The 26,575-nt window shown below is 39.1% G+C and overlaps 1 protein-coding gene and 1 long non-coding RNA gene across 2 annotated transcripts in view; one reads left to right on the forward strand and one right to left on the reverse strand.

The window, feature by feature from the left end:
- Positions 1 to 22,442, reverse strand: LOC147304785 (uncharacterized). The gene is made up of 3 exons (XR_015126619.1): positions 22,341 to 22,442; positions 13,351 to 13,527; positions 1 to 59 (listed from the first exon to the last, which is right to left on the reverse strand). It is a non-coding gene; the product is annotated as an uncharacterized LOC147304785 (long non-coding RNA).
- calcoco1a (calcium binding and coiled-coil domain 1a) overlaps positions 19,981 to 26,575 on the forward strand; it is a 17,636-nt gene continuing 11,041 nt past the window's right edge. The window contains exons 1-3 of the mRNA XM_086277492.1: positions 19,981 to 20,193; positions 21,236 to 21,396; positions 21,487 to 21,589. Of these exons, the coding sequence (XP_086133618.1) occupies positions 21,265 to 21,396; positions 21,487 to 21,589 (235 nt within the window). The 5' untranslated portion in view covers positions 19,981 to 20,193; positions 21,236 to 21,264. The remainder of the gene's footprint in view (positions 20,194 to 21,235; positions 21,397 to 21,486; positions 21,590 to 26,575) is intronic.

Consider the following 26,575-nt stretch of genomic DNA (forward strand, 5'->3'; position numbering starts at 1 on the left):
CATCCACATCTTTGGCCCCTTTAGAATCATCAGTTAACCTCACAGCGTGTCTCTGCACCCTGAAATCAAATCATAGCACAATTACAGTCTCAATAATGTCTTTTTATCAGTGAAACTTTGATCCTGACTAAAAATTCTCAATGAGCGTTACATGGTACATATTACATGTGTTAAGATCTTCACAGATCATAAGCCTCTGGTGTTCCTGTCTAGGATATATAATCATAACCAATGACTTTTGCCCAAGTCCCTGGGCAAAGCTATGTCCCCATATCGCAGACATCCATTACAAAAAAGGTTCACAGAATATTGTAGCAGACGCTCTCTCTTGTGCAGTCTAAAAGATTGTACCCAACCCTGGGTTTGGTTTTTAATGGGTGTTACATGCCAGGATAGGTGGCACGGTTGTTTTTCTGTCTCTCTTTTCTCTTCCAGGTGTAAAGCTTCCACCTACTGGCCTATTCAAACTTTATTAGCACATGCCTATTGGCTGATCTGGGCACAGGAGACCAATCACTCACCAGGGATCATCACAAATGGGGCAGCTCCTTGACCAGCTGGCCAGCTGTTAACGCTGTCTGAGTAGTGTTCTGTATTTTCTGTGGATGGGTAATGTGTTTGTGGTGGGAGGCTGGATAGGTTTATTTTGTGGTACCCTATACATACGCAACACATAGACACACGTTAGAGACACAAGGTTATGCGGTTGATGCCACTTCTGTATGGGTTTTGGCTAACCTTTTAGTAGACCAGCTAGATAGGCCTTTTTATTATGAGTTTGTTTGACTTAGACCTTAGAGAGGCTGTAGGCTGCTTGTATTTTATTAATTTCTTTTATTTGGCGCAACCACTTGGTCCTCCCCCCTCACCCAATTTTTATCCAGTTGAGTATTGTGCTAACATGCAGTAAATAAACACTGCATGTCTTTTACACTTGCCCTCAACCTTCTCTTTCATTAATTTTAGATCGTCACGTGCTACTGTGTCCTTCCTTAGCCCACTGAGAAGGGGCCATAACAAGCAGTAGTAATTAATTACCAGAAATGGTACCTAGCAAACAAACTGCAATCACCACATCATAAAAATATGTTTCCATGAGCTTCAGTTGTACTTTGTATTTTCTGTCTAAACTAAAACAGTGTACATTTTACCCAGTAAACACAAGTGTGTTAAAATTGCCGTTGTGCTCAGTACTAATACAGAATAATTAGCACAGCTGTAAACACAATGCTAATCTTTTCAAAGAATATGTAAGAATGTGTGTGATAACACTTTTCTAGTCTTACTGACCACTTGAAGCAATTTAGACTAGAAATGGCACGATACCACTTTTTTATGTCCGATACCGATATCATAAATTTGGTTATCTGCCGATACCGATATGAATCCGATATAGTGTGTTTTTTAATCAATAACACAGTTTTTTAATATCTTGCTGCTTTTTGAATAAGTTCATTCTCAAGTTAAAAAAACAAACACTAAAGCTATTCAGTTATATCTGTATGCAAAAAATACACTGCACCCAAAATATTTCATAGTTCAACAAAACTGATCAATCTAATGAACTTAAACCTGCTCCATCCTCCCTATTCTGGTATTTTAAAGTATTTTAAAGAGTAAGCAACCTAACAAATAGGGCTCTAAAACACCCAGCAAAAAAAAATAAATAGGGAACCACCCCCCACCCTCCACCTCATGATGCTTAATTGATGTAATCAACTTTAATTTGATGCAGTGTGAAATAAATGCACCGAAATAAATTATTTTCCAAGAATAATTAAATAGATTCAACATCTTTCTTCAACAGAACTGCAGACTGCACAGATGGTACCTTCCCAAAGGAAAAAGTAGTATAGCTTACTAGGGTATATTAGACTTAATAGTTACTATATACAGTAACTATTTACATCAGATTAAAACTTTGGGTGTAAGATTCAGATAATTATTTATGTCTTTGTAGTTAGTATGTCTTTGTGCCCCCTTTTCCCTGTTAATGCCCTATCGGCCCCCCTGGCTAAACTTTGCTAGATCCGCCCCTGCACAGTTACCAGCGTCAGCTACGTAGAAAAAGATCCTCGAGTAGAAAGTAAATAAATTCTAACAACAGCTTATCAAGCTTAAATGTGCTGCTGTTGTTCAGCCGCTGGTTTCCTCTTTCTGGCGCGAAGTGAGCAATAAACAAACAAGAGAGACGATCAGCTGATCATTGATCAGTTTCATGATTGAAGTAGCAGCAGGAGAGAGAGGGAGAGAGAGGCAGTCGCTCCATATATCGGTTGTTAAGCTTAACATGGGAATGCTTTACAAACATTCAGAGATGAACTTACACACTTGCTTTACTTCTGTCTGGGATCACTTCCTCTGAGATGAAATGCCGGATTGGTAGCGAGGCTACAAATACACACAGCCGCTCTATCACGTGAGGCCTACTGCTGCGACGTGCTACGGTTATGAGCCGAATTACGTCATGTCGCAAGTTTTGTGAGGTGCTTTTTTGATATTTAATGGATCGATTACGTTTTTTTTATTTTTCTCCGTTATCCGATCCAGTAATTTACGTCAGTATCGGACCGATACCGATAGGTAATATCGGATCGGTCCATCTCTAATTTAGACTAGTTAAATTTTAACTCTACATTCACAGAGCACTTATTGTATGCACTTCGAGTACTTTATCTACCTCACATCCATGGCAAAATCTCCATTAAACCTACCATGCATATGGTGTGGAAGGAAGCAGGAGTACCCACACAGGCATAGGGAGAGCATGCAAACTCCACAGAGAAAGGCCCAACTGGCATTCGAATCAGGAAGCTTCTTGCTGTGAGGCCACAATGCTAACCACTCCACCATCATACTGTCCGTAAAATCAAATAGACAGCAAGAACTTTGTTTATGTATACACAAGAAAAATTACTTCAAAATCTTCTTTGGAAAATGGGTGTTACAGGGTGTTCATAGTGGACCCAAATATAGAAAAAAAAGAATCATTGTCTCCAGGCCCCCCTGATAGCCACCATCAAAGTCTTTTGGTGCTCTTGAAAATATATGCCACATTAAACTGGAACCTTCAACTTACTTGTGATGTTAAATGGAGTTGCCAAAGTTGACAATGAATTTCTCTTCCAAAATGTAGCAGCAATCTTTCAAATAGTTGAGATTTTTTTAGTCTGGACTGGAAAGGTAAATAAAAGAAAAGTATACTGACTAATGGACAGAATGAAAGTGTAATCTTTGTAAATAATTTACTCTGACTTAGCTGTGTACACAGTTCTAATGCAGAAATCCAGTTAAAATTCATCAGTTATGTACTTTTGATTAAATGTGCATACATAATATACATGATATTTATCATCTATCTATTTAAAATAAAAACCAAAGAGAATTTAGAGGAATATGTAGAGATTTGAGACATATTTCTTCCTTGTTTCTTAGAGAAAAGGGGTTAAAGAAAGGGTATTTTTAATATTTTTGGACAAACAAAGATGTAATCTTCTTTACAGCAGTCAGGATTAATAAAGAGAACACAATCCCCACTAGCTTCCAATTCCATACAAGATTTCAGATTACGAGCTTGTAATTACAACCTCTTTATGCAGTGGAACCCATCTTATTTAAACCTCAAATTTACCAACAAGTAATAAGAAATCACCTAATTGTTGAATAGATTTTGAACAATGACTGGTTATGCCTGGCTTCTCCGATTCAGCCCCAGAACGTAACTTTAGATGCACAGAGAAGTCAGGTTTTTCATTTCAAGATCTGCAGATAATTCTCACATTTGTTCATGTCCCCATGAATACTTGTACAATCAGTAAGAGCAAATACACAAAAGGATACAGTGTGTTTTTTTAATTGAAATGATCATTTCAACCTTTAAACTTTGCCTTTATCAATACTTCGTTTATAGCAGCCTTTCAGTCCCCATGCCTCAACATCTGAAGATCCCCAAACATTTACTTAAAGCTCACCATGAGTCCCATTTTAAGATGTCCTACTTTAGAGCAAAAAGAAAAAGAAAGAAAGAAAAACACATCTTTATAGCCCAACCCCCAAAAAACAGGTTTCGTCTTTATAGCACATTTTCCCCTTCATTACAATTGTATGGGGTGGATTTTTATTTGTTTGGGTGTTAACACATGAGCCTATAGCCACCAGCTGATGGCTAGATGACACAGCAGCTAATTTCACTAACTTTGGGAATTTTAAATTTATATTTCCTGCAATTTTCTAACATAATCCTTACCACCTGGTTAACCACTTAACCATAAAATATCAATCACCTCACCATGAACTAGAATAGTAAATACTGAAACATAATTTTTTGAGGTTCAGATCAAATCTTTCAAAAGAGTCTATACGCTTGTAGAGTCAGTCGACCACAACAACATGTATCAGAACACTGCAGTCCTAGTTCAGCTCAGATCTTCCTAAGCTGTCTGTAGAGCAGCCAGGAACAGCCATTTGTAATCTGTGCTTCACATCCTGTCTTCCTATGGCATCCTTATAAACACAACTGTACCGAAGGACCATCACAGTAAGGGCCACATATGCCATTCTATCAAAAGGATCTATCCATCCAAGCGCAGCTAAATTATATCGAAGCCAATGAAGATGTGACAGGTTTCACAACAAAGCCAGGATATAGAAACCACACATCCAGCCAATACACACACAAAGCAAGAAGACTATAAATGCACATAAGAGAGCTAAAGCCAGCTGCAGAGAAGCATAAATCAACAAGACTGATTTCTATGGTTTTTATTGGTTTACAGTACAGATAAACAGACATACAGAGATAGAGAGGGAGATAAATAGATACAGATACTTGAACTGCTTTAACTGCGCAAGTCTAACAAGTTAGTTCGCATTGGCTTCTTTTGCTATTTCCACACAGAATGTATGAAAATTGAAGGGATCGCTTAGGGTTAGGGTTTTTGACAAAGCCATTATTATTTTTAATTTAGTTTATGTCTAAAGTGTTTTTAGTTTATTATCTATATTAAGTGTAAATTCCAATATATAAAAAAAGAATGCATAAAGAAACAAACTGGGTTGGAAGTTCATAACCGTATTTATTGGACATCAAATGTGAATACAGTGTTTAAGAAAGAGAGAAAATGGTTACTTAAAAACACATACTTGTGAGATACATACACAGTTCTTAATATTTTACACCTGGACACTTTGTACTTAAGTAAAGAAGCTAAGCATGCCTTTATCTGTATATCATTATTCCTACTGCAGAAATTAGCTGAGTGATGGATCTGCTCCTGGAAAAGTCTTTTACCAGCATTAAATAATATGGAATATGTGTTATAGTTTGTGTCTCCATTTAAAATTAAGTGCAACAAAATTTATCACATTTTTGTCAACATTCTGAGTATTTATAGATACTTCATGAGCCATAGCTTTCAGTTTTTTCATCACATCGTAACTTAAAACTAAAGCTCTATTTTTTTTTTACTAGACCTTTAACAGTCAGTAAAGTGTTTTTTTTTTATCTTGTTTAACAGTCACTTACTGTCAGTTATTGTATAAAAAACTCGGGCTATAAATTTAGGAATGAAATTTACTTTCAATCCCTTGTTTTAACTTTTGGTGGGAGGTTGTCTGTTTATTTATGAGAGGATTTGGCACATCAAATCAAATGAAGTCATCAAAAACTGTAGAAGCTGTGAATCAAAATCACTTTTTGCCACTGCTTTACCTCTTAAGTGCAACCACTAACGGACATTTGACATGGTCTTTAATTCTCTTCATCTAAGCAGTTTTTTCTTGACTTCAGTGAGTTTTCCATGTGTGCATGAGCACACACCCCTGTCTGGTGACTTAATGTGTCCCTGTGAATAATTACACAAGTATATGCATATACCATTGTCATAAAATTCTTGCAGAAGGACAACAGTATTATTTTTAACCAGACCACAAAAGCCTTGGCTTTGTAGTAAAGAAAGGTGGACATCTTTGGTCATGTAGGTGGAGTCCAAACTCCACGACAGAAAAGGGTGTAGTATTTCTTTGCCACTTCTGATCAAATGGAGGAAATATGCATCCGCACAACATGTCTCCTCCAAAACCTTTCCTGCCACGATCTTCGATGATTTTTCCATCGATATCATTCACAAATGTTTCCCGTCTTTCAGTTAGACATCTAAATCTCCAATTTCATGACGGTAAATACAGATAGTATGTAATTAGACTTCATGTGTTTCCATTTACGTATGCTGATTTCACTCTCTTTTTACTACTGCTTTCCAACACTTTCCAACCATGACGAATAACCACTGCAGAGCAACATGGAAGCGATTAGGTGGTCTCTAATTAAATAGCCAAAATGTTTCTGTCACTATTCATTTTCTTGCAATAGACTGCATGGGTTACATGTCAATGTATACATTTTGCCAACTGTCACTCCCAAGTTCCCACCTAATCTGTAAGTATATTTGAAAGTAGTCCTTAATCTCCCACGAACATACTCATAATTTACAGCTACTGTCTGAAAATGTATTGACTGCTCCGTCTCTTCAGTTGGATTAAACTGATACAAAACTTCAAGCTAATATTTATCTCTCAGTAGCTTTTATAGTTGTGTGTGTGTGTTGGAGATTCTGCTTGTCTTAATCATTTTTCCTTATGTCAGGCTTTGCTTAGGTACTGACATCTGGGCATTTATAGTGCTGGCAAGAAATTGCTGCTGGCTGCAGTTTAGCATACTTCAAGCCATACCTTAGAGGGCTAGGCAGGGGTTTGTTCAAATGAGCAGATATTCCAGCTCTAATTTAAGTGAAATCCTGAGACAAGGCAAAAGTTTCCCAGTTTGGATTGGCAGAGGTAGCAACAATATCCTCATACACAGACTTATTTAAGCCTATACTAGTACAAATGTCCAGAAATTGCAGATTGTTTTGTAACCTATTTGAAATATAAGGAATTGGATATTGAAATATACAATGAAATGTATATACTATGTTAGTAAAATACAAAAAATAAAAATGCTTTTTTTGACATGGTGAAGATGATCGTAACAAAGGTGTAGTTCATGTTGTGAAAAGTCACACACAGACTTTTTACTCTTATTCTTCACTGTGGTTTCAATCGCTGAACCATATCTACTAGAGTATTTTATAAAAATAAATATAGGCATGGTAAGACATAGCATTTGACAGCAAATATGTCTTGGTCAAAAAATTTAAACGGTAATGGAAAACTAAGTGAATTATTTCTCTGTGTATTGATGAGATAAGCAGGAAGCAATTGAGATACAGAAGGAGGGAAGCATGAGATCATCTTTAGTTCTAGGTTACCTTGCAATGTCTCATCTATGCACTCTACACAAAAAAGATTAAGCAATGTAACAGAATAAACAATAATATGGACCTACAATTACAGTATACTGTTCAGCACTTTATGCAGCAGCAATCAATAGATAACTAACATTAATTAAATATAGTGTTTGAAATAAACCCTAAAAGCTACCTCACGAAGAACATTTTCTCCTTGCATTTAATCACCAGCATTGACAGAGAGACTGCTGTGATTATGAAATCCACAGCAGTAACCAAACCTGCCAGAGAATGCAGCAGCAAAGGCATAGCATACAGGTTTCATTTATATGTATACTCCTGCAGCATTATGATTTCTATCAAATAAAGATAACATAATCAAATGAAATTCATTATAGGAATTCAACTTTGAGACTTCGGTTGATTATTAAGTTGTCCTTGGCTCTAAGAAACAAAAGACCTAAGGGTCAGCAATAAATCAATGCAGACCTTGTTTCCCCTAGGCTATTGAGCCACTTGGGGTGTAAAACACTCAAAGGCAATGAGCACTTGAAAGTCTGGAGCTACGGACACATTCTGCTCACCAATTATCCCGTCTGCGTGCCTTCTAAACACTGCATACCAGATATGTTTGGGCCTCTTCGGCCAGTTATGGAGACACAGATGCTAATGACACCATATTTTCTGAACTGCATAGACAGAGGGCCTCTGGCCATCACTTCTAAAACACATGCCACACAGCCTGCACCACCCACACCACACAGACGTGTTATTGATGGCCACTGACAGCTCTCCTCTTCACTCGACTCAGGGTGGCTGCCATAGGCAACAAAGCAGTAAATACAACTTGTCAAGGTAACATAACTTACTGATAATTGCTTATCACTTACTTACACTTGTTAGTGAGGATGAAAACCATATTAAGATTTGTTCATTTAACTGATGCAATTTCTCTAGCACTGGCAACCTTGCAATGTTTAAAACTTTTTAGGGTGCTGACCAGTGAGGCGCTGACTGACAACCACCTGTCACATGGATTGATGTGCCCAGCTGGTGAGCAAGAGGCAGGATAAGAGACTGAGCAGAAGGAGCATTGCATACAAAGTCTCATTGTCAAGATAAGAGGGATGTGGCTGAGACTTGAGCAGAAGGTTTGAAGGTGATAGAAAGATGAGGTAAGATAGACGGTGGAAGGGAGGGCGGATTGGAGAAGGGATGAAGGAAAAGGTGACAGGAAGTGATAGTACCTTAGATATCTTCAAGGTGACTCAGCATGACAGATCATTCCTAAGGGTTTACTACTGCAAAGAGAGAGACAGAGAGAAAGAACGATTGGGAGAGGGAGAAAAGGAGAGAGAGAATTTCAAGGTGCAAGAGCTCTTTGCAGATGTCCAAATACATAGTAAATCACTCCGAGGACCTGAGGGTACTCAAATGCTTTTTGACTGAATCTGTCTCCCAGCCCAGCGGCACCAGAATGACTAAAACATTAACAGAAGTCTTCATGGTAGCGCAGTAGCTCGCCCATCCCCCACTTGCAACTGCACAATCCCAGGACTGTGCAAACATAAAGCCAAACCAAAATGGCCTCCGTTCAGATGTTGTCCAAATGCATGTTTTGTTTGAAACCAGGAGAATATTCAACCTGGAAGACAAGCTTGTACACAAACTATCTATTTAGCTGTGTGTGCCCATTCCCATGAGTCATGGCCCTGGCATTTTAGTAGAGGGGTCTGTGTGTCGAGTTACAGGTGTTCTTTTTAACACGGCTACTCAAAAAAGAAAAAAGAAGAAGAAGAAAAAAAGGTTTATGGCTTTTTTTTCTCCTATGGAGGCCTAAGGAAACAGCAGCGACATTGGGCTTAAAACCAAGTTTAGACCTAGGATGTAATCACATTTATAGCACAATAACAAATAAGGTTAAACAGGCTACTATGAACTCACAGCAAACACTTCCTGACATTTCATAACAGCAGAAATGCTGATGAGTAGACAAATTAATTCTGAATGAAAACATGAAAGCAATTGCAATATTTTATTTTAATATGTTCTATAGTAAACATACAATGAGGAATTACAATAAATATAGATAATAAGAAAAAATGAAAAGTACTTCCAAACTAAATTATAAGTGGTCTGGAATCATAACTTGATTTTACTTTTTTGGTTAAAAATAAAGGGAAAACACTGAATGCTCAAGAGGAGGTTTAGTGCAAAACCATTATTCAGATATGCAGTAACATTAATGTATCTATTCTTATTGCTCATAAATAGCTGAGTAGGAAAATGAGTGGTAGTGAAATGAATAAAATTCTTTCAACAGTTTTATTGGTACAAAATTACAGCTCTCCAACTTAACTTCATTGAACTGTAGCTGGCAAGCTTACTTATGAGAAGGAATATGTTCTTGTTGAACGTTTGAACATAAATTTGTTGTAATGCACATGTAATATCACCACTGCATCACCATATTGTCTCCTCTGACCTTCAAATAGAGAAACTGACAGATATAATTAATTCTAATAAAGCGAACATGAATAGGTAATATAAACCACAGTGTCTATAATTAAATAGGCTTTACAAAATGATATTCATAATTCAAGTCAAATACATATAACAGCAATAATATGAAGAAGTTTGCATATTTATTTAAATACCTTCAGACTCAGAAACAGAAACAGCAATATTACCACAAAAGAGGGAGTGAAGCTCTGCAAAGGCAGGGCTGCATGTGGCTCTCTGCTGCCTTGATGTGTGTGCTTGCCTGCCCCCTGGCAGATACAGCTGTCACTGCAGTAACATGTCAGCAGGAAGAAAAACCACTCCCTAAAACTGTATTCCACAAGAAGGTACTGCGCTCACCCATACCCACCCAGCAATTAATGCCATCAACATTATTTGGGGGACCACGTCAGGACTAATCATCTAATGATTCAGGAGAGATAGAAAGAAACATACCGTCTGAAACTTGGAGAAGTTTTTCTTTATGAGGAATGGGACTCTGAATAAAAAATATATGACGCATAATGGGATTCAGAGCACTGCAAAAATGGAAAAATCTTAAGTGGAGACCAGATCATGTCAATTTACATTTCACAAGTTTTACATTAGGACTCACTCTAGCGTAGATACGCGTAAATTAAACCCATACATCCCTAGTCTCTGACTTTGTGTATTAATACATGGAAGAAATCTACTGCCATCCAGCTGAGATTAGAGTCTTTTGTGTTCAAAGTAGCATGTCTGGAAATGTCTAAATGTCAAAACCTATAACTGCTAGTGCTGATGCAAAAACTACACATGAACAGAAAAAGGTTGAAATCTGTCCTGGGGATCGGTGTTTTAACGATGCATGGAAAAAGGCAGGCTCACAGCTTTAGCAGCAGCACCATGACATATCTGAATGCACACTCTTGAGTTTTTTTAAAAAAGCCAATAAAATGCCTAGCTAACACAAGGCAATACTTGAGACACACATGATGCAAGACAACACTGCTTACAAAGTTAGTTGTTTTTAAATCACACTCACAGCATGGAACAACTTTATTCTATGTGACAGCCCCTTTTAAACAAAGTCTGCATGTTCACAGGTACACTAGCTGTAATGCAGTAGGGTTAGATGTGTTGTTAAACTACCCTCTGTCACAAAAAGATGCTGTGTGACTAAACTGCAGAATAGCCCACGTAGAGAGATGATGTGTAAATGGGTACTGCATTACAGTACCTCAGGCTAACTAAAGGTGGCAGCACAGCACCTGACACAAGAGTTGGATAACCGCTCACCATCAGTACATCTTTAATGTCTGAGCATAAACCCACCAGAACCACAAAGATCCACTGTAGATGATCAGCGACTTTGGTGAAGAAGTCTTCTCTGAAAATATAAGAAATTTTACAAACGCGTCCAGACAACAACAATAAGCTCTTTATACATAATATGTAGAGTCTGTACAGTAGTTCCTCCTCATAATTATTACAAAGTGAAAAATAAAATGACAACTTCCACTTCTTAGGTAGTGGTTCATGCACAGCAACACCTTCCCGTGATATATGGTCACAGGGCAGGACATACTGAAGGGGCCACTGCAGATGAACATGCTTCACTGCATTCATTTCACAATGCTTAAAGTCAGCTCAGTACAGAATGACATCACTCATCCAAGACCACTGGAGCAGAACCAAAGCCTGTAGGGCTATTCAAATTAATTAACAAATGACCTTAGATTACAGGGGAGTCACAGATCACACAATGGAGGCATTTATCAATTCAATAGGCATGGATACTCTCACAGGATGCCTTTATATTATTTCTACGCACTAAAGGCACGTACTCCTTCATACTGGTGCAAATAAGACACATTCTTCAATATATATAGTTTAAATAAAGAAGCTATAGGATATTGCATAATTTGCTTTTGGATTTCGACCATTTCAATAAAGACATGACTTGTACTAGAATGCCTCAGCATATAAAAGCATCACTGGTTGTTTTTCTATTTGGAAAAAATCCCCAATAAAGAAGCAACCAGGAATCCCGTCACAGTGCTGTCTGATAAAATGTGAAATAAGCTGCAGACAAGATGGCATTTTCTTTTATTTCAAGAACAGACTATATCGGAACCATCTCAGAGAGACAGGTCAATTTCGGGGTTTACTAATACAGTCCCATGGACAGGAGATAAATCCCTGCTAGGCAACAAAAAGCAGATCAATAAAGAAAGCATGTAAACAAACCACAGTGTAAATGAAGCTGAGACAGATAGAGAACAGGGAAGTGAGGGTAACCAACAGTGCTTCGAATAAAGAACATCGCCAGGGACTGAAAGAAGAATAAAGGGCGGAAAGCCAGGGGGACCGTCAGGGTGGGAGTGCAAATGAGGAGAAGAAGATGCACAGCCTTGAAGTACAGAAAGAAACAGAGAAAGAGGCAGAGCACAAGTGTGGGGATGGGGGAAGTGAGAAATTGAGGGAGAGGAAAAAAACGGTAGTGTAGAAGTGATTTATGGTAGTTGTATAATTTTCTACAATGCTGCCCCCACACCAATGCACCCCCTCCCCCCCTTGCTACAGCTCTTCTTGCCTCCTCCATATCCCACCCTCCCACTAGGGTGTGCTCCTCCTCACTGTCACAGCGAGGAACAGTCCCTGACCACACCAGCCAGTGATTAAGATTCTGCAGTGATGCGACTGCAGCACTTCGCAAATGGAAGACTGGACATAATTTCCCTAAAATGCTGTTTTTTATCACCTATTTCCCCTTCATCAGCTTGCCGCACACGATTGATAGCTGATGGCACCTCTGACAACTTAACGTTTTTATGGCTAGATTTATGGGCTATCTGCTCCTCTCCTTTTACAGCTCAAACTCTGTAAAAATGCTTATTTCTCAGATAAGGAGAGGGAGGGTGTGTGTCTATGTGTATGGAATGGTATCACACCCAGCTAAATGTATGTATGAGAGAGAAGGGCCCCTCTCACTGCATTGCAGTCGAGATCTGTGCTAGGCTTCCAGCACTTTATGGCTACTCTGAGACTGAAATTACCTCTGCATAGCACCATGGATTAAATGATGTCTCACTTCTTAGACACAACTAGAACTCTGATCACCTCATTAGCAGCAAACATTTGCTGTCATCCTCCTTCAAGGAAATAATAAACACTTGAGCACAAATAGAAACTCTTCTTGAGTCCAACGATATGCTTATTCATACACAGACAATTTGCCCACAGATACAGGCCTATAATCATGCCATTTATTGTTTTAACAGGAGGCAAAATTGACAGTATTGCAAAATATTAACAATAACAAACACAGACACTCTGTAACATGTTAATCCTCTCAACCTTTATATAAAGATACAGAATGTCTGCATCAAAATACCTGGTGTCTAAAATCCCATTCCTTGGGTCAGGTTGCAACAGGATTAAGTTAGGTTAACTTTGAACAGTAGGAGAACAAACCCTTGTTGAGTACTTGTGTGAATGCATTTGCACATGCAGACGGATTATAAGTGTCTTAAGTGTACTGGGGGCTGGGGGGAGGAGAGGTGGCTGCTGGACTTACTGGGCTGCAGTGGACGTGTGGCCGCTGCAAGTTCTCCACCCTCTCTGGATTTACAGCCAGTAAGGGCTCCCAGTTAGCCTTCTCCTCTCCTCACTGATGAGCCTGGCAGATCCCAGACAGACGCCCCAGGGGACTGGACGGTGACAAGCAATGGGGGAGGGAAGCACACGGGGCGATCTGGAGGGAAGGATAGAGAAAGAAAGGAAGAGAGAGAGAAACCCAGTTTGATGAGATCAGTGATTCATAGACACCCAGGAGGACATACCGTGGAATGGGGTAATACCACACATGTTTTAACTGGGCTGGCCCATAATTCATTAGGGTTACCAAGGCTACAAGGAGCACCTTAGGAGATGGGCCTCAGAAATAATCTCTGCATGTTGCTGGATGCAGCCCATATAGAGTGAAGATTAACATTCACAGCTCACCATTACTGGAGAGGACCAATCGTGATGCTTTCTGCATATTTCCACATCAAGTCACAGGTTACTCTGCGGCTAAGGGTGTCAGTGGAATTTTTATGACATGAAATATGTAACTGGAAAAAGCACAGTTTTAGGGAGCTTAAATTCCGCCATCTTCCCATGCTATAATTCCAGCATGCCCTAACCTCTTCCAGAAAAAAGAAATATGCAAGTTTGCAAATACCAGCACAGCGCTCAAAACAAGGGAACACTTGGTTAACCTTTGATTTTAGTGTCATTTTGAGTATGTCTGTAAAGATTTTCACCATGAATATTTCATTCAGATGTCCAACTTAATTTTGGACACCTTAATTTTATGAGCAGTACAATAATAACTGAACACTAGGAGCAACAAGCTGGACCAGCAAAACGAAAACAATAACCTCACACACTACAATCTCTGTTGATTAAGGTCTTCTAAGAAAGCTGCCACTTTTATATAGACCCTATGCAGCCTATGTCTTAATCATCACATTTCATCTAAAATACAAAATTATTTGCTTGGATCTCAGCACAGCACAGAATACTGCAAACAATATAAAACAATATGCTCTAAAAAATTAAATTGCACCTCCAAAGAATTTACAGGATTTGCTTAACACATTACTATCATTTTTTAAACTACTCAATATTTGTAATTGTTGTCTTTTATTGTGCTTTTCTCTGCTGTATCCATTGTATTCTTGCTTAAAAAAAAATCCTCAGTCTCGAACTATTTACACAAAGGTTATTTAGATATGTATAGATAAATAAACATTTGTAACACATTATAGTGAATCTGTATATGTACCAAAAGTAAACATTACAATTTCTCACCTATCAGTGCAAGACACTGATCTCTGCCAGTAGCCACTAAAACCATATTTTTTAATGTAGCTCAAAACAGTCTTGAGTCCTCACTGAAAAGTTTAAATGCTTTAATTACTCCCAATAATTGCTATCACTCCCTCTATTTTGAGTTTTAGAAGGTTTCAGTGAACAGGTGAGGTTGGATTGTGACCAATTATGTTTAAATTCAAGCCATTTCTGTATTTAAATTATTCTGGTTCCTCATTTCCAGGGGATGGTGGTCCTGAACAAGTCATTGTGCTTTTACTCAGCACCTGGGAGGTTCTTCGTGACTGTATTGCATTGTGGTTTATGATAACCCGATTTCTTAACATGGCCCAAGCCTATTGACATCATACTATAAATTCTGCACTAATATTAAGACAAATGCTGGACTACCAGGTAAAAGAACTATGACCTCAGCGCAGTAAGAACTATTTATCATTTTAAAAAAAATTTATTAGAGGCCTATTAATCACATAATGCAAAACATTGGTCTCTTCTAAAAGGCCACAAACTGTGTTATTCATTGAAAAATGGTCTCTTTCTGATTAAGCAATCATAATGCAAGCCCTGGATGCCCAGATTTCATAAATCACTTCAAACATATGTGGCATTTAATTAGACCCCATTAGCAATGAGCAACAGTATGTGTATGACGTGCATGTCGGGAGGCACATGCATATGTCTCTTCTCACATTTTCCATGGTCTGCTCTTTAGGATGTTCCTCATTAGTGTGAATATTAATGCAACCAGAAAGGGGGGAAGAGGCAAAGAAAAATGTAAAAGGAATTTGAAAGAGCTTTTTAAAGGGGCCATTTCATCAGAATCGTTATTTTTTTGCGGTTCTCTGAAGGCTCGTAACTGGCGATCTATGAAGAGAGACGTGCCGCAGTGGGGCTTAATTTAAAACCAGAAAGGTCACTGCACCAGGAAAGGTCCTCAGCTCAGCCAAAAATATAAAATGAAGAGGAGAAAAAGAAAGCAGTGGGGGAGGAAGAGTGGGCCAAGAAAAAGAGCAAAATGAAAGGAGATTAGAGAATGGCAACAGGGAAGGGGGGAACCCAAGCAGGAGGAAACATGTTCAAATAATTTGGAATGAGTGTTATGGAAGGAAGGACAAAAACTCTAAAGTACTGAGGAAGGAGAAAACAGAGAGGATAATGGACTGAGTTGCAATTGAACTGGAACAAGTTTTTGTTTACTTTAATGGTGTTTTTGCAAGTGATTTGTTATAATTGTGCACAATTTGAGGGAAAAGTACTGCATCAACACAGAGTGAAGCACTGCCAATCTGTCCAACAATCTGTGTTGGCAGAAACAGCCCTCCCCAAGCCTTTGCTGAATTAGGCTCTCCATGCTTTGGACTTGACCAGAGTACTAATGGTCAGATGGGAAATTAGCTTTGCCATATGCAACTCAGCAAAAAACAAAAAATAGATGCAACTCTGAAAACTGTGTCTCCAGTTCAGTCTGTCTACGTGAGATGTTGTGTCTTGTTAACAATAATAAACCACTAAAGTGTCCCTCCCCCCAACACACAGGGCATTCCACAAACTAAGATTCTGGTCTTCAATCACTTCTTTATCTATCAGCTCACTTTAATTGTCCACTGGGTTTTTGACTGCACCACATTACATAAAAGCACAGTGGGGCCTCATGGCAGTAGCACGACAGCCTATGATGTAAAGCCTCGCGGTTTGCACAGATAAGACGAGTTCAATTTTAATGTTGCTAGCACACCGAGACGCACCAGGCTCACTTGTAAAACAGAATGCCCCCTTCGCTTGTAAACGCAGCAGCCCAAGAGGAGGAAAGAGATGGGGGTTGGGAACGCTGAGGTGGGGCTGAATTAAAACGACGAGAGGTATTCCACTTGTCCAACTCCAGCAATCCATCCAATGGATCAATTTTTTTTCTCTCTCAAATTCCCAATCCACTCACCATCTCTTTTAAAAACTAATACCCAATTCCAATCACAGCTGCAGTAAAGCATATCTTGTAAAAGGTCATAGTGTGACCTCCGAGTTCTCTAAATTGGATGCTGGTTGTCCCACTTTTCTTTGAAATACCGCACAGCCTAATATAAAAGTGCCCTGTGCACATTCACATTACCAGTGGGACCTGCATCCAGCACATCAGTAGGTGTTCACATTGATGTGAAGTGTCACAGCACAGAGAATTTTACAAGATATTGGATGTTTTTGTTGAGGGAAACGCGAACCAGAACCTAAACATAAACTACAACATGGGGGCCCAGGAATTACTCTGGGATAGGTGTATCTGTGTGTGCATGTGTGCTTGCCATAGGCAACATACCGGCATATAGTGGAGCATCTCTCAGCAGCCAGCCAAGGGAACTGATCAGATGGACGATCAAACACTAATCATTCCCTCACGGCCCATACCGAGTAAAGCTGTCATTAATTTTGCGGAATTACATCAAATCTGAGACATTCTTTATGTGGCCCACGGCCTGCAGACAGTTATACGACAGGGACTGCTGCGCTAAGCAGATGGGGCAGCTTGGCCGTGCATACTAAATACCACCGTCCCCCATTTCTCTATCTCCACCCTCCCAACACTCTACCCTCCTTCTAGGCACTCTGCTTCTGCTCTTCTTTCTTTGTTTTCTACCTTGTAATGCCTTTCTTTGACTATATCTTAAAACAAGACAACATTACTTCAAAACACAGTAACTACCATTATTAAAGTCAAAACTGCCCGTATAGTTTTAAGTAATACCCAGCCAGAAAAAAAAATGCCGCCAACTTATATTCTCAGTTTTATTTCCACGCAAGACACGCTACCCATTAACTTAGTATGATGAGAAAATAAATTGTTTACTGACATAAATCTTTAATGTTTGTCTCTTGGATCTTGACAACTCTAACAATTTGCTTGGCTATACACAACAGAAGGTCATAATCCCATTTGAGGTTTCCTTGGCAACTGATTACTGCTGAAGGCTAGTTGCAATTTATGACTAGTGACACATACCTGCCATTCCCTTTGAATGAGACATGTGGTAAGCTATATTCAGACAAACCACCTCAGGTAATAAAACTGCAGTAGCACTCAGGGGCTATACCATTTTCTAGCATTGAGAGAAATTCCAAGCCAAGCTGCTAGAAATCAGCAGATGACAGGGATTAAATTTGTGTGGAGTACTTCCACAACAGATAAATAAACAACATGTTGAACGTTTTGTGCCAGAACACTATTTTTTCCCCCAACCTAACGCCTCAAAGTGTGAATGTTAGCCATCTCCTCCCAAAAAACAAAAAAGAGCTGTAAATTCACACGGTCAGCATAACTGCATGTGTGCGCAAGTTTGCAGGGTAGAGGTGGGATGTTATGATAGGCAGAGGAGCCATAACAGCAGGCAGCCAGGTCAAGATCAAGCAGTTTCATGGACAATCCACTTTAAGTCTAGCCTCTGTTATGGTGAAGCCTTCACACTCCTACTGCACAACTGTCTTCTAACTTTACACAACAATGGCGCTTCAAAGTCAAGGCTATGGGAAATCAGACACAACACTAAAATAAAATAAAATAAAATAGGGTGGCACAAAACCAGCAGAAATAAGCATATAGAATTAATTCATAAACAATACTTATGCTAGTATTTTTGGTATATCTGATTTTTCTGTGTTCCAGGGAACCCGTAAGACAACCATACTGAATTATGTTGAAGAATTCAACAGAAGAAATCTTTTTCTTTAATAATACCTAAAGCTAAACACGCATGTAAACAGTGGCTACTGAATAAGCCAGTCATCACAGTAGAACCTATTTAATTATCCCACTGTGAGAGCGAGCCACTATTTCCATCACCACTTTGCTCACACAGGCTCAGCACACTATTAATCCACTTAAACACAATTTATAGGGTCTCAGCATTGACTGTCCGTCGGCATAAAATTACATGAAGCATCCTTATAGTGTCGTCAACAGACTAAATTAGCCAAACTGGACTTACTAATTGAGGAGGAGTAAAGTATTGTGTGACTGGAGTGTCTCATCAATGAGCAGAGATAAATAGGCTGGCTATGGGCAATGAGCTAACATCAATAACTATAATAATACAGGCTGAGCATTATTTAACTTGTGGTTGTGGAGGACTAATAACCTTTAATAGAGAATGCTAACTTTTAATTTCCATTTCTGTTAAATAGGTTTTTGTTATTGATGGCTTTTTGCAGTTAAAGACTTATTTGCCATTTTAACTCTAATTTAAATTTAAATCATTTAATATAATCAGTTCAACTAAAACCAGTATTTTAATGTTTTTTTTTAAATTAAAAATCTCAGAATAACACATTGTGAACCCAGATAGACAATACTACTACTGTAGCCTTGAGACCTATCTGCACAGCCATATTTGCATTTCTCTTCTGATATATCTGCAAAATCAAAACTATGAATTAAGGCAAAGCTAGAGATGGTGAACCCAGGCTGTTTTTAAAATTTGCAGCATAGAGAGACAGTGTACCCCCCCCCCCCCCCCCCCCCCTTTTATCTTGTATCTAATAGTGAAAGGACAAAAAGGCTGTGATATATTTTCATTGTGGGCTTAAAAGACCGCACTGTGTGTTTAGACTTGCATGTGTAATTTTGGTTTTCAAGATGGTATACTGCCATCTGCTGCCCGGCACTGTAACCTCGTCATGCGCTCTATTTGTCCTCATGTTTGAAGACGTTGTGGGATATCAAGCTTACCCTAAAGAAACTGCCAAATTGGGGCGCTTCCAAAATGCAGGATCACTGGATTATTTTGGAAAAAATTTTGGCTAAAATCCGAATTCCCCTCCATCAAATCTGGAACGTGGGCTGACGTCAGAGGATCTGCTGTGGTTCCTGATTTTCCTCATCAAAGTATAGATAATACATGAAGTGGAAAAGGCTCCCGTGGGACACTGATTTAAACTAAAATAAATAGGCAAAAACTATACAACCTGTAATACTTTACCATCAAATTAAATAACCGTCATAGTGCGAAGTCTACCTGCATGGAAAATAATGCGCAGATTTGTTTACAGCGCAATGTAGCAAATATTTATGAACTCGAACAATCACTGCAAATAAAAACATCCGTTTTCATTATTACATCCGCTAAGAGTGTCTTCCTCTCATCGCAAATAACACACACTCTTTCCATTGGTGAACGAGCAGGACAGCCGCGGTTTGGCAGATATCCGATGCGAAAAACAACGGCGGCCGATGAGACGCGTCAGATTACATTCAGCGGATCTGTTAGTCTACTGTGAGCCTGGGGGTTGTAGTTTAAAAAGGAGTATCTCGGCATAGTTTCAGCTACATCGTGAACAACAGCTCCCATAATTCCACGGTGCAGAAGAAGCTGTGGTGCTTGTGTTTTGCTTTGGCTTTTTTGTTGTTATTTCGCGTTGTTGGTCCAGCTGAGCTCCGTGAGGAAAGCGAGTCTGCATCGGCCGTGTTCTTTCGTGGGTTTCTTGAGGACTGTCAGTCCGGTACCTCGCACGTAGAGGGCTCCTTTGGACCGTCTGCAGAGGGCTGAGGACCGTAAAGGTAACAAAGACATCAGAAACGGGTCGAGATAATGTGCGCAGATCTCTTTTGGTAGTTAACAAAGCCCTGCATTGTCTCTTATTATTTGCATTTCCATCAAATTAACAAATATGACTAACGTGCACGGATTCAGGTCTGTCCGCAGTGCCTGTGTTTGTTTGTTTGTCAGCTTAAAGCTTTCATCGACGGGCATAACACTGTTTTCTTGACATGTGCTACTGTTGGGCCTTAAGCCTCGTGCCATGTAAAACGAGTCCACGGAAAGCTATTTTGATCACTGGTGTATTGTTTTACGCACTGTCTGTATTTTATCTTGTCCGAACGGATGTTTGTTTGCAAAACAAAAATAGAAAACTTGTATCATCTGTGATTATTGACTCTACCACAGGGAATAAATGTAAAGTACAGAAAGTTAATCCAAGTTTAAAGAACATGCTCGCTGTAAATCCTCATTGGGTTTAAAGTGCGCTTGCTTTATTTTTGTTCCTTTTGAAAATCTCATCATGCTTGTCTCTGCTGCTCTATTAAAATGTATATTTACCATGTGTTTCACCCTGTTTGTGTAACAGTGTACCATCACATCATAAATGTTGCCTATACCATAGTTATTACACCACACACAAAAATAGTGCTTTCGGTAGGCAAGCAGTGTGGTTAACTGCAGGGACACCACAAATTCGTGGCAAGTAACCTCGAGTGGAATCTGAGGCCATATCCTGCATGCTTACACGTGATGCTGTATAATAGCAAATGATTTTGAAGATGACTGAAATAGCCCCTGGTGACAACCTGTGTAACGTGTCATGTTGCCTTAAGACCATGCTGTCAATGAGGATTAGTTGTGCATCGGTGCTGTTTCCTTAAGTGTGCACTCAGTCTAGATCTTACACTGAACAAAAATACTCACACACTTGGGGCCTCTTGTTTGTTCAGCAGGGACCACCTCTTACCTATATTCCAGAAATAGCTGTGTAATGTAACTGTGCATGTTGGTTTCTAGGTTGATTTGGGGTTTGTTTGTTTTTTACCTTCTTTCTTGTAGGTGCAATAGAGCATTTGTTTTGTGTTGCCATGGACAAGGACTGGCAGGTGGAGTTTAGAAACGTGGGCTGCAGCTACTTTCCTGAGAGCAGAGTCGACTGCCACTACACGCTGAGCTCACGGCACATATGGGCCAGTAATGATTGGATAGGGCTCTTCAAGGTATTGCTGTTCTGACGAATTTCTGGAAAAGCAACTAAATAAATAATATCCAACTGGAAGTTAACACTGTGCACACATTTTCTTCTTCAGGAGGGATGGACATCAGTAAAGGAATACCACACCTTTGTATGGGCGCTAGCCCCGGCTGACTACCAAGAGGGCACAGATGTCAACTGCTGTGTTCAGTTTCAGGGTATTCATACCTTTGTTTTCTAACTGGGTTTACCTCCCATAGTCACACAGGATCTGTACTAGATCAGCGCATAAAACCTTCAGCAGGAGATTGATGCCTCTGTAAAATGAATTGCTCTGTTGTTTACAAAAAGCTAGCGAATCACATGCTGAGTGGAAGCAAATGTTTATTTCTATCTTAAAATAATTCTTCAGCAGAAAAAAGGGGAAAAAATCCTTTGCACAAGAGAAATATCTAACTTGGTTTCTAACAGAGACACTCTCTGTCATGGTTTGAATTCATTTCTTTAGTAAGACAATGGCCCAAAGGCTGCTCTGCTGACTGCTGCTGCTCACTGGAGAATACAGTGTTCACTTTGTCCTGTGTGTCAGGGGCAGCTGATAAGCCTGATTGAGGGTGAGGGGCACGTGTGCAGCAGGTGTGGCATTGACCCCTGGTAAAGTGATTTATCGCTAACTTAAACATACTGTCAATGTCATTCTTCAGTACAGAGAAAGGAAACTAAAGAAAGTACAGATGGTTCCTTATCAGCAGCAATGCTGTGATTTAAAAAGAAGGTCGCCTCTTCTGTGACCTTAGCCGGTGCTCGAAGTTGAAATACAGCTCATAAACTTTACCGTGTGTCATTCCCTCTGTCTGTTTTCTATCTTGGCCCTTTGCTGTAGCCGTATTGTGAAACAGTAATTCTAAGTAAATCACTCCAAACATGAAGCTATGGTCTGTGTGAGATAATGATATTAGATCAACTTACTTTATAGGCTGGAAGGAGTCACAGAATAAGGCTGACTGCTTTGTGGTTAGTGTGGGAGGCAGGAGGTGTATCATCATCAGTTCCAGTATGCTTGGTTAAAGGTGCATGAAAAGAAAGCAGATTCAGGTGAACGTTATGCAAGTAGCACAGCTGGTCTGAAAAGCAGTTATTTTGCTCTCAAAATTTGTAAGCCTTCAACTTTATGAGCGACAGTCTTATGCGAAACAGTGATTGCTGATGTGTTTTTATGACTAATAGCTTTGCTTATATTGGTAGATAGGCTGTAGTCAACAAGATTTATGAAGTGGTTACGTACAAAATAAAGAAATGACCTGTTCTGCAAGTGTCTTTTAACTCAGCATTATCATACCCACTTTGTGCTCTACATTTTAATCAATCCAGTCCTGTTGGGCCACTTAAAATATCTTTATAGAACTGTTATGTTATATTTGTTGCAATTTCTCCTGCCCTCTTGGCCAGCTCTCTTTTGGAGAAGACGTTTTTACTGTCAACGATAGTTTTTACATCGATTCATAAAGGATATATAAAAGTCACTTTGCCAAAAACTGATTGTAGCTTCTACTTTGTGACGGGAATTTTCTTTCTGGCACATAATGACTCGATATCCTTCATGAGAGATACGTTTGACAGATTATAGGCCAGCTAGTCATTTACAGCGGTTTAAATAGCAGGAAAACATTTTTTGGCAGGACAGCTGAAAGCATGGACCGCGTCATTAACAGGATGTTTGTTGAATTGATACTAGATTAATTTCTGTGGTTTCAACAGGACATAGCAGCATAGCACAAACAGTCGAGGCGACTGAAAAGCTATTTTATAATGTGATAAACAAACACGTGTTGTTTAATGAGCGTTTAGCTTGCTGGAGCCAGTGTTGCCAACTCCTCAGTAAGGAAAATCGCTATTGGCTGTCCTAAAAGTCGCTAGAAGTCGCTAAATGACGTCAACGCCTAATTTGCATAATTGGTCATGCTAATCTAATTGTAACCTATGTTGTTGGAGAGAGAAATAACATCGTGGAAGAGACATAAAGTGAGTAAAAAAAAGTCTTAAATGCATTTAGAGTTTATTTAGAACTACAAACTAAATTTCTTTTAGCAATTATTGTTTTTTTTAATGTCACAATTCCAACCCTGCTCCTTTATCCGGGCTTGGACCGGCAAGTGACCCGAAATAGGCACTCTGGTGGAGTTACTTTGTGTGTGTTTGATTGATTGATTGGTAATTTATTTCAACATGTGAACAATATACAAGTACATTTAGAAAAGAAATGAGAGAAAAAAAATATACTATACAAATTACATACAAAAAAACATTCTGATTAATTTACATGTTGAAAGGGAGTGGGAAGAAGTATACACTTATTTAATCCCACCCCTGTCCCATAAATTATCAGTGAATATTTAGTCAGCTTCCTTACTGATATAATTTGTAATAAAAATAGTGAACAGATTTCTGATATACTATATACTATAATATCACATCGTGAATTTTTTGTTTGTTTGTTTTTAAATAGAGACATTCACTTAATTTAAATATTTTCCTTTTCTTTATAGATCGAGAAGATCATATTTTTATAACTCTTTTTGAACAGTTTTATGTTTGGACATTGCTTTAATTCCATATTCAGTTTGTTCCATAGTTTCACTCCTTGAACAGAAACACAAAAGCCTTTTCTTGTAGTACGTACCTTCATTGTTTTGAAGTTACAAAAACCCCTTAAATTATAACTTCCTTCTTTCAAAAAAAACATACTCTGAATATTACCTGGCAGTTCTTTATTTTTTGCTTTGAATAGAATTTGTGCTGTTTGGAATTTCACTATATCGTCAATTTTCAATATTTCAGACTGCAAAAATAGTGAGTTTGTATGTTCCCTATAACCTGCATTGTGGATGATTCGAATTGCTTTCTTTTGAAGAGTAAAAAGTGAATGTAATGTGGTTTTATAGTTATTGCCCCAGACCTCTGCACAATAGCTTAAGTATGGTGAAACCAGTGAACAGTAGAGAATATGAAGTGATGTTCTGTCGAATACCTGTTTTGCCTTGTTTAGTACTGCAATGCTTCGTGATACTTTGGAATGAATATATCTTACGTGAGCTCTCCAGTTAAGTTTTTCATCTATTATTACCCCCAGAAATTTATTTTCACTGACTCTTTCAATATCAACACCATTTATTTGAATCTTTGCATTTGTATTTAAACTACTATTTCCAAATAACACAAGTTTAGATTTATTCAAATTTAATGATAATTTGTTTTTATCAAGCCAGAACTTCACTTTACTTATTTCATTAGTCATATCCTCCAATAAATTCTGCAGATCATCACCAGAGCAAAAAATGTTTGTATCGTCAGCAAAGAGAACCATTTTTAATACTTTGGACACTTTACAGATGTCGTTAATGTACAAGTTGAAGAATTTTGGACCCAAAACTGTGTGTGTGTGTGTGTGTGTGTGTGTGTGTGTGTGTGTGTGTGTGTGTGTGTGTGTGTGTGTGTGTGTGTTTATAAGTAGTTTTAAACCTTGTGATCCACAAAACAGCATAAGAGTAAAAGAAGAACTGACTGCGTTACAGCACCCGCTGCTTGTTGAGAGTAAAAGCGATACGAGCTTTCACGTCTTTTTTAGCGACTTTCTTTAGAAAAAAAGTCGCTAAGGGGTCTGAAAACTCGCTAAATATAGCGACAAAGTCGCTAAGTTGGCAACACTGGCTGGAGCTAGCTGTTTTTGACACTACAGGACAAAAGCAGAACATACAAAGTTGTTTAACTGCTTCTGTTACGCCGACGATGTTTACAACAAACATATAAATGGCGCAGAGAAGCTCAACTCGCAAAGCGCTTCAAGTTTTACGTGGAAAAAAAGCACCAAACTGCCCGAGAGTCACTTAAAACACCTGTTTAAGACTTTGGCCAGCTTAGCTAACCAGAGACGCTCTGCTATTTCAGGTACTCTGCGGTTTTTCACAAATGATACAACGAGAATGAATAGACGCTTACAGACCTCACAGCCCATGGGACACAAGTTACATAAAAGACATCATCGTTTTGTCGCTCACCTGCCGTGAATGGCCGCACTGCTGCCACTAGTGGCCAGAAGCTGTATTGCAACATGTGAACCTGGTGTTACTGAATTGAAGTATTATCAGACAGTTTCTAAGACTAAATGAGAAGATAGCTTTATTTAATAAATGTTTTAGTTTAGCAGTGGGCTTAATCCAAGTTTGCAAAGCTAGGCCATTTTAGACTGCAGTAAGACAGATGACGAATTAAAGGCCATTAAGTTTACAGCGAGTAGTTTTTACTTGAATTTGTCACCCGTGTATTTTTAGTTGTCACAGCAGGGGAGGAGCAGGTCAAAGTAATCAGAATCAGAATCAGAATCAGAATACTTTATTGATCCCTGGGGGAAATTATTTTTTGTTACAGTGCTCCATTTTAAACCAACATTAAGACAAGACAGACAATACGCTAACTAAGAATAGTACAATATATACATATATATACATACATACATACATAAGTCACTTATAAATAAATATTTGGAAAAGAAACATGTGTAGTTGTAGCAGCAAACAGTGTGTTAAGTGGATGCGTTGTACAGGGAGATGGCCACAGGCAGGAATGATTTCCTGTGTCGTTCAGTGGTGCTTTTCGGTAATCTCAGTCTCTCACTGAACGAGCTCCTGTGACTGACCAACATGTCATGGAGTGGGTGGGAGGTGTTATCCAACATTGTCTTTATCTTGGACAGCATCCGCCTCTCCGACACCACCTTGAGGGAGTCCAGCTCCATCCCCACAACATTGCTGGCCTTACGGATCAGTTTATTAAGTCTGTTGGCATCTGCGACCCTCAGCCTGCTCCCCCAGCATGCAACAGCATAGAGGATCGCACTGGCCACCACAGACTCATAGAAAATCCTCAGCATTTTCTGGCAGATGTTGAAGGACCTCAGTCGCCTCAAAAAATAGAGACGACTCTGGCCCTTCCTGTAAAGTGCTGTGGTGTTTTTAGCCCAGTCCAGTTTATTGTCAATGTGTACTCCAAGGTATTTATAGTCCTCCACAATGTCAACACTGACCCCCTGGATTGAAACAGGGGTCAAGTGTTTCCTGGTCTTCCTGAAGTCCACGATCAGTTCCTTGGTCTTTGCCACGTTGAGCTGCAGATGATTCTGCTCACACCACGTGACAAAGGAGTCGACC

This window comes from Aulonocara sp. 'chitande type north' Nkhata Bay, linkage group LG20, assembly GCF_057382095.1.
Source record: "Aulonocara sp. 'chitande type north' Nkhata Bay isolate Kocher_YH1m ecotype deep benthic linkage group LG20, A_spYH_male_GT1.1, whole genome shotgun sequence".
In the NCBI taxonomy this organism is placed as follows: domain Eukaryota; kingdom Metazoa; phylum Chordata; class Actinopteri; order Cichliformes; family Cichlidae; genus Aulonocara; species Aulonocara sp. 'chitande type north' Nkhata Bay.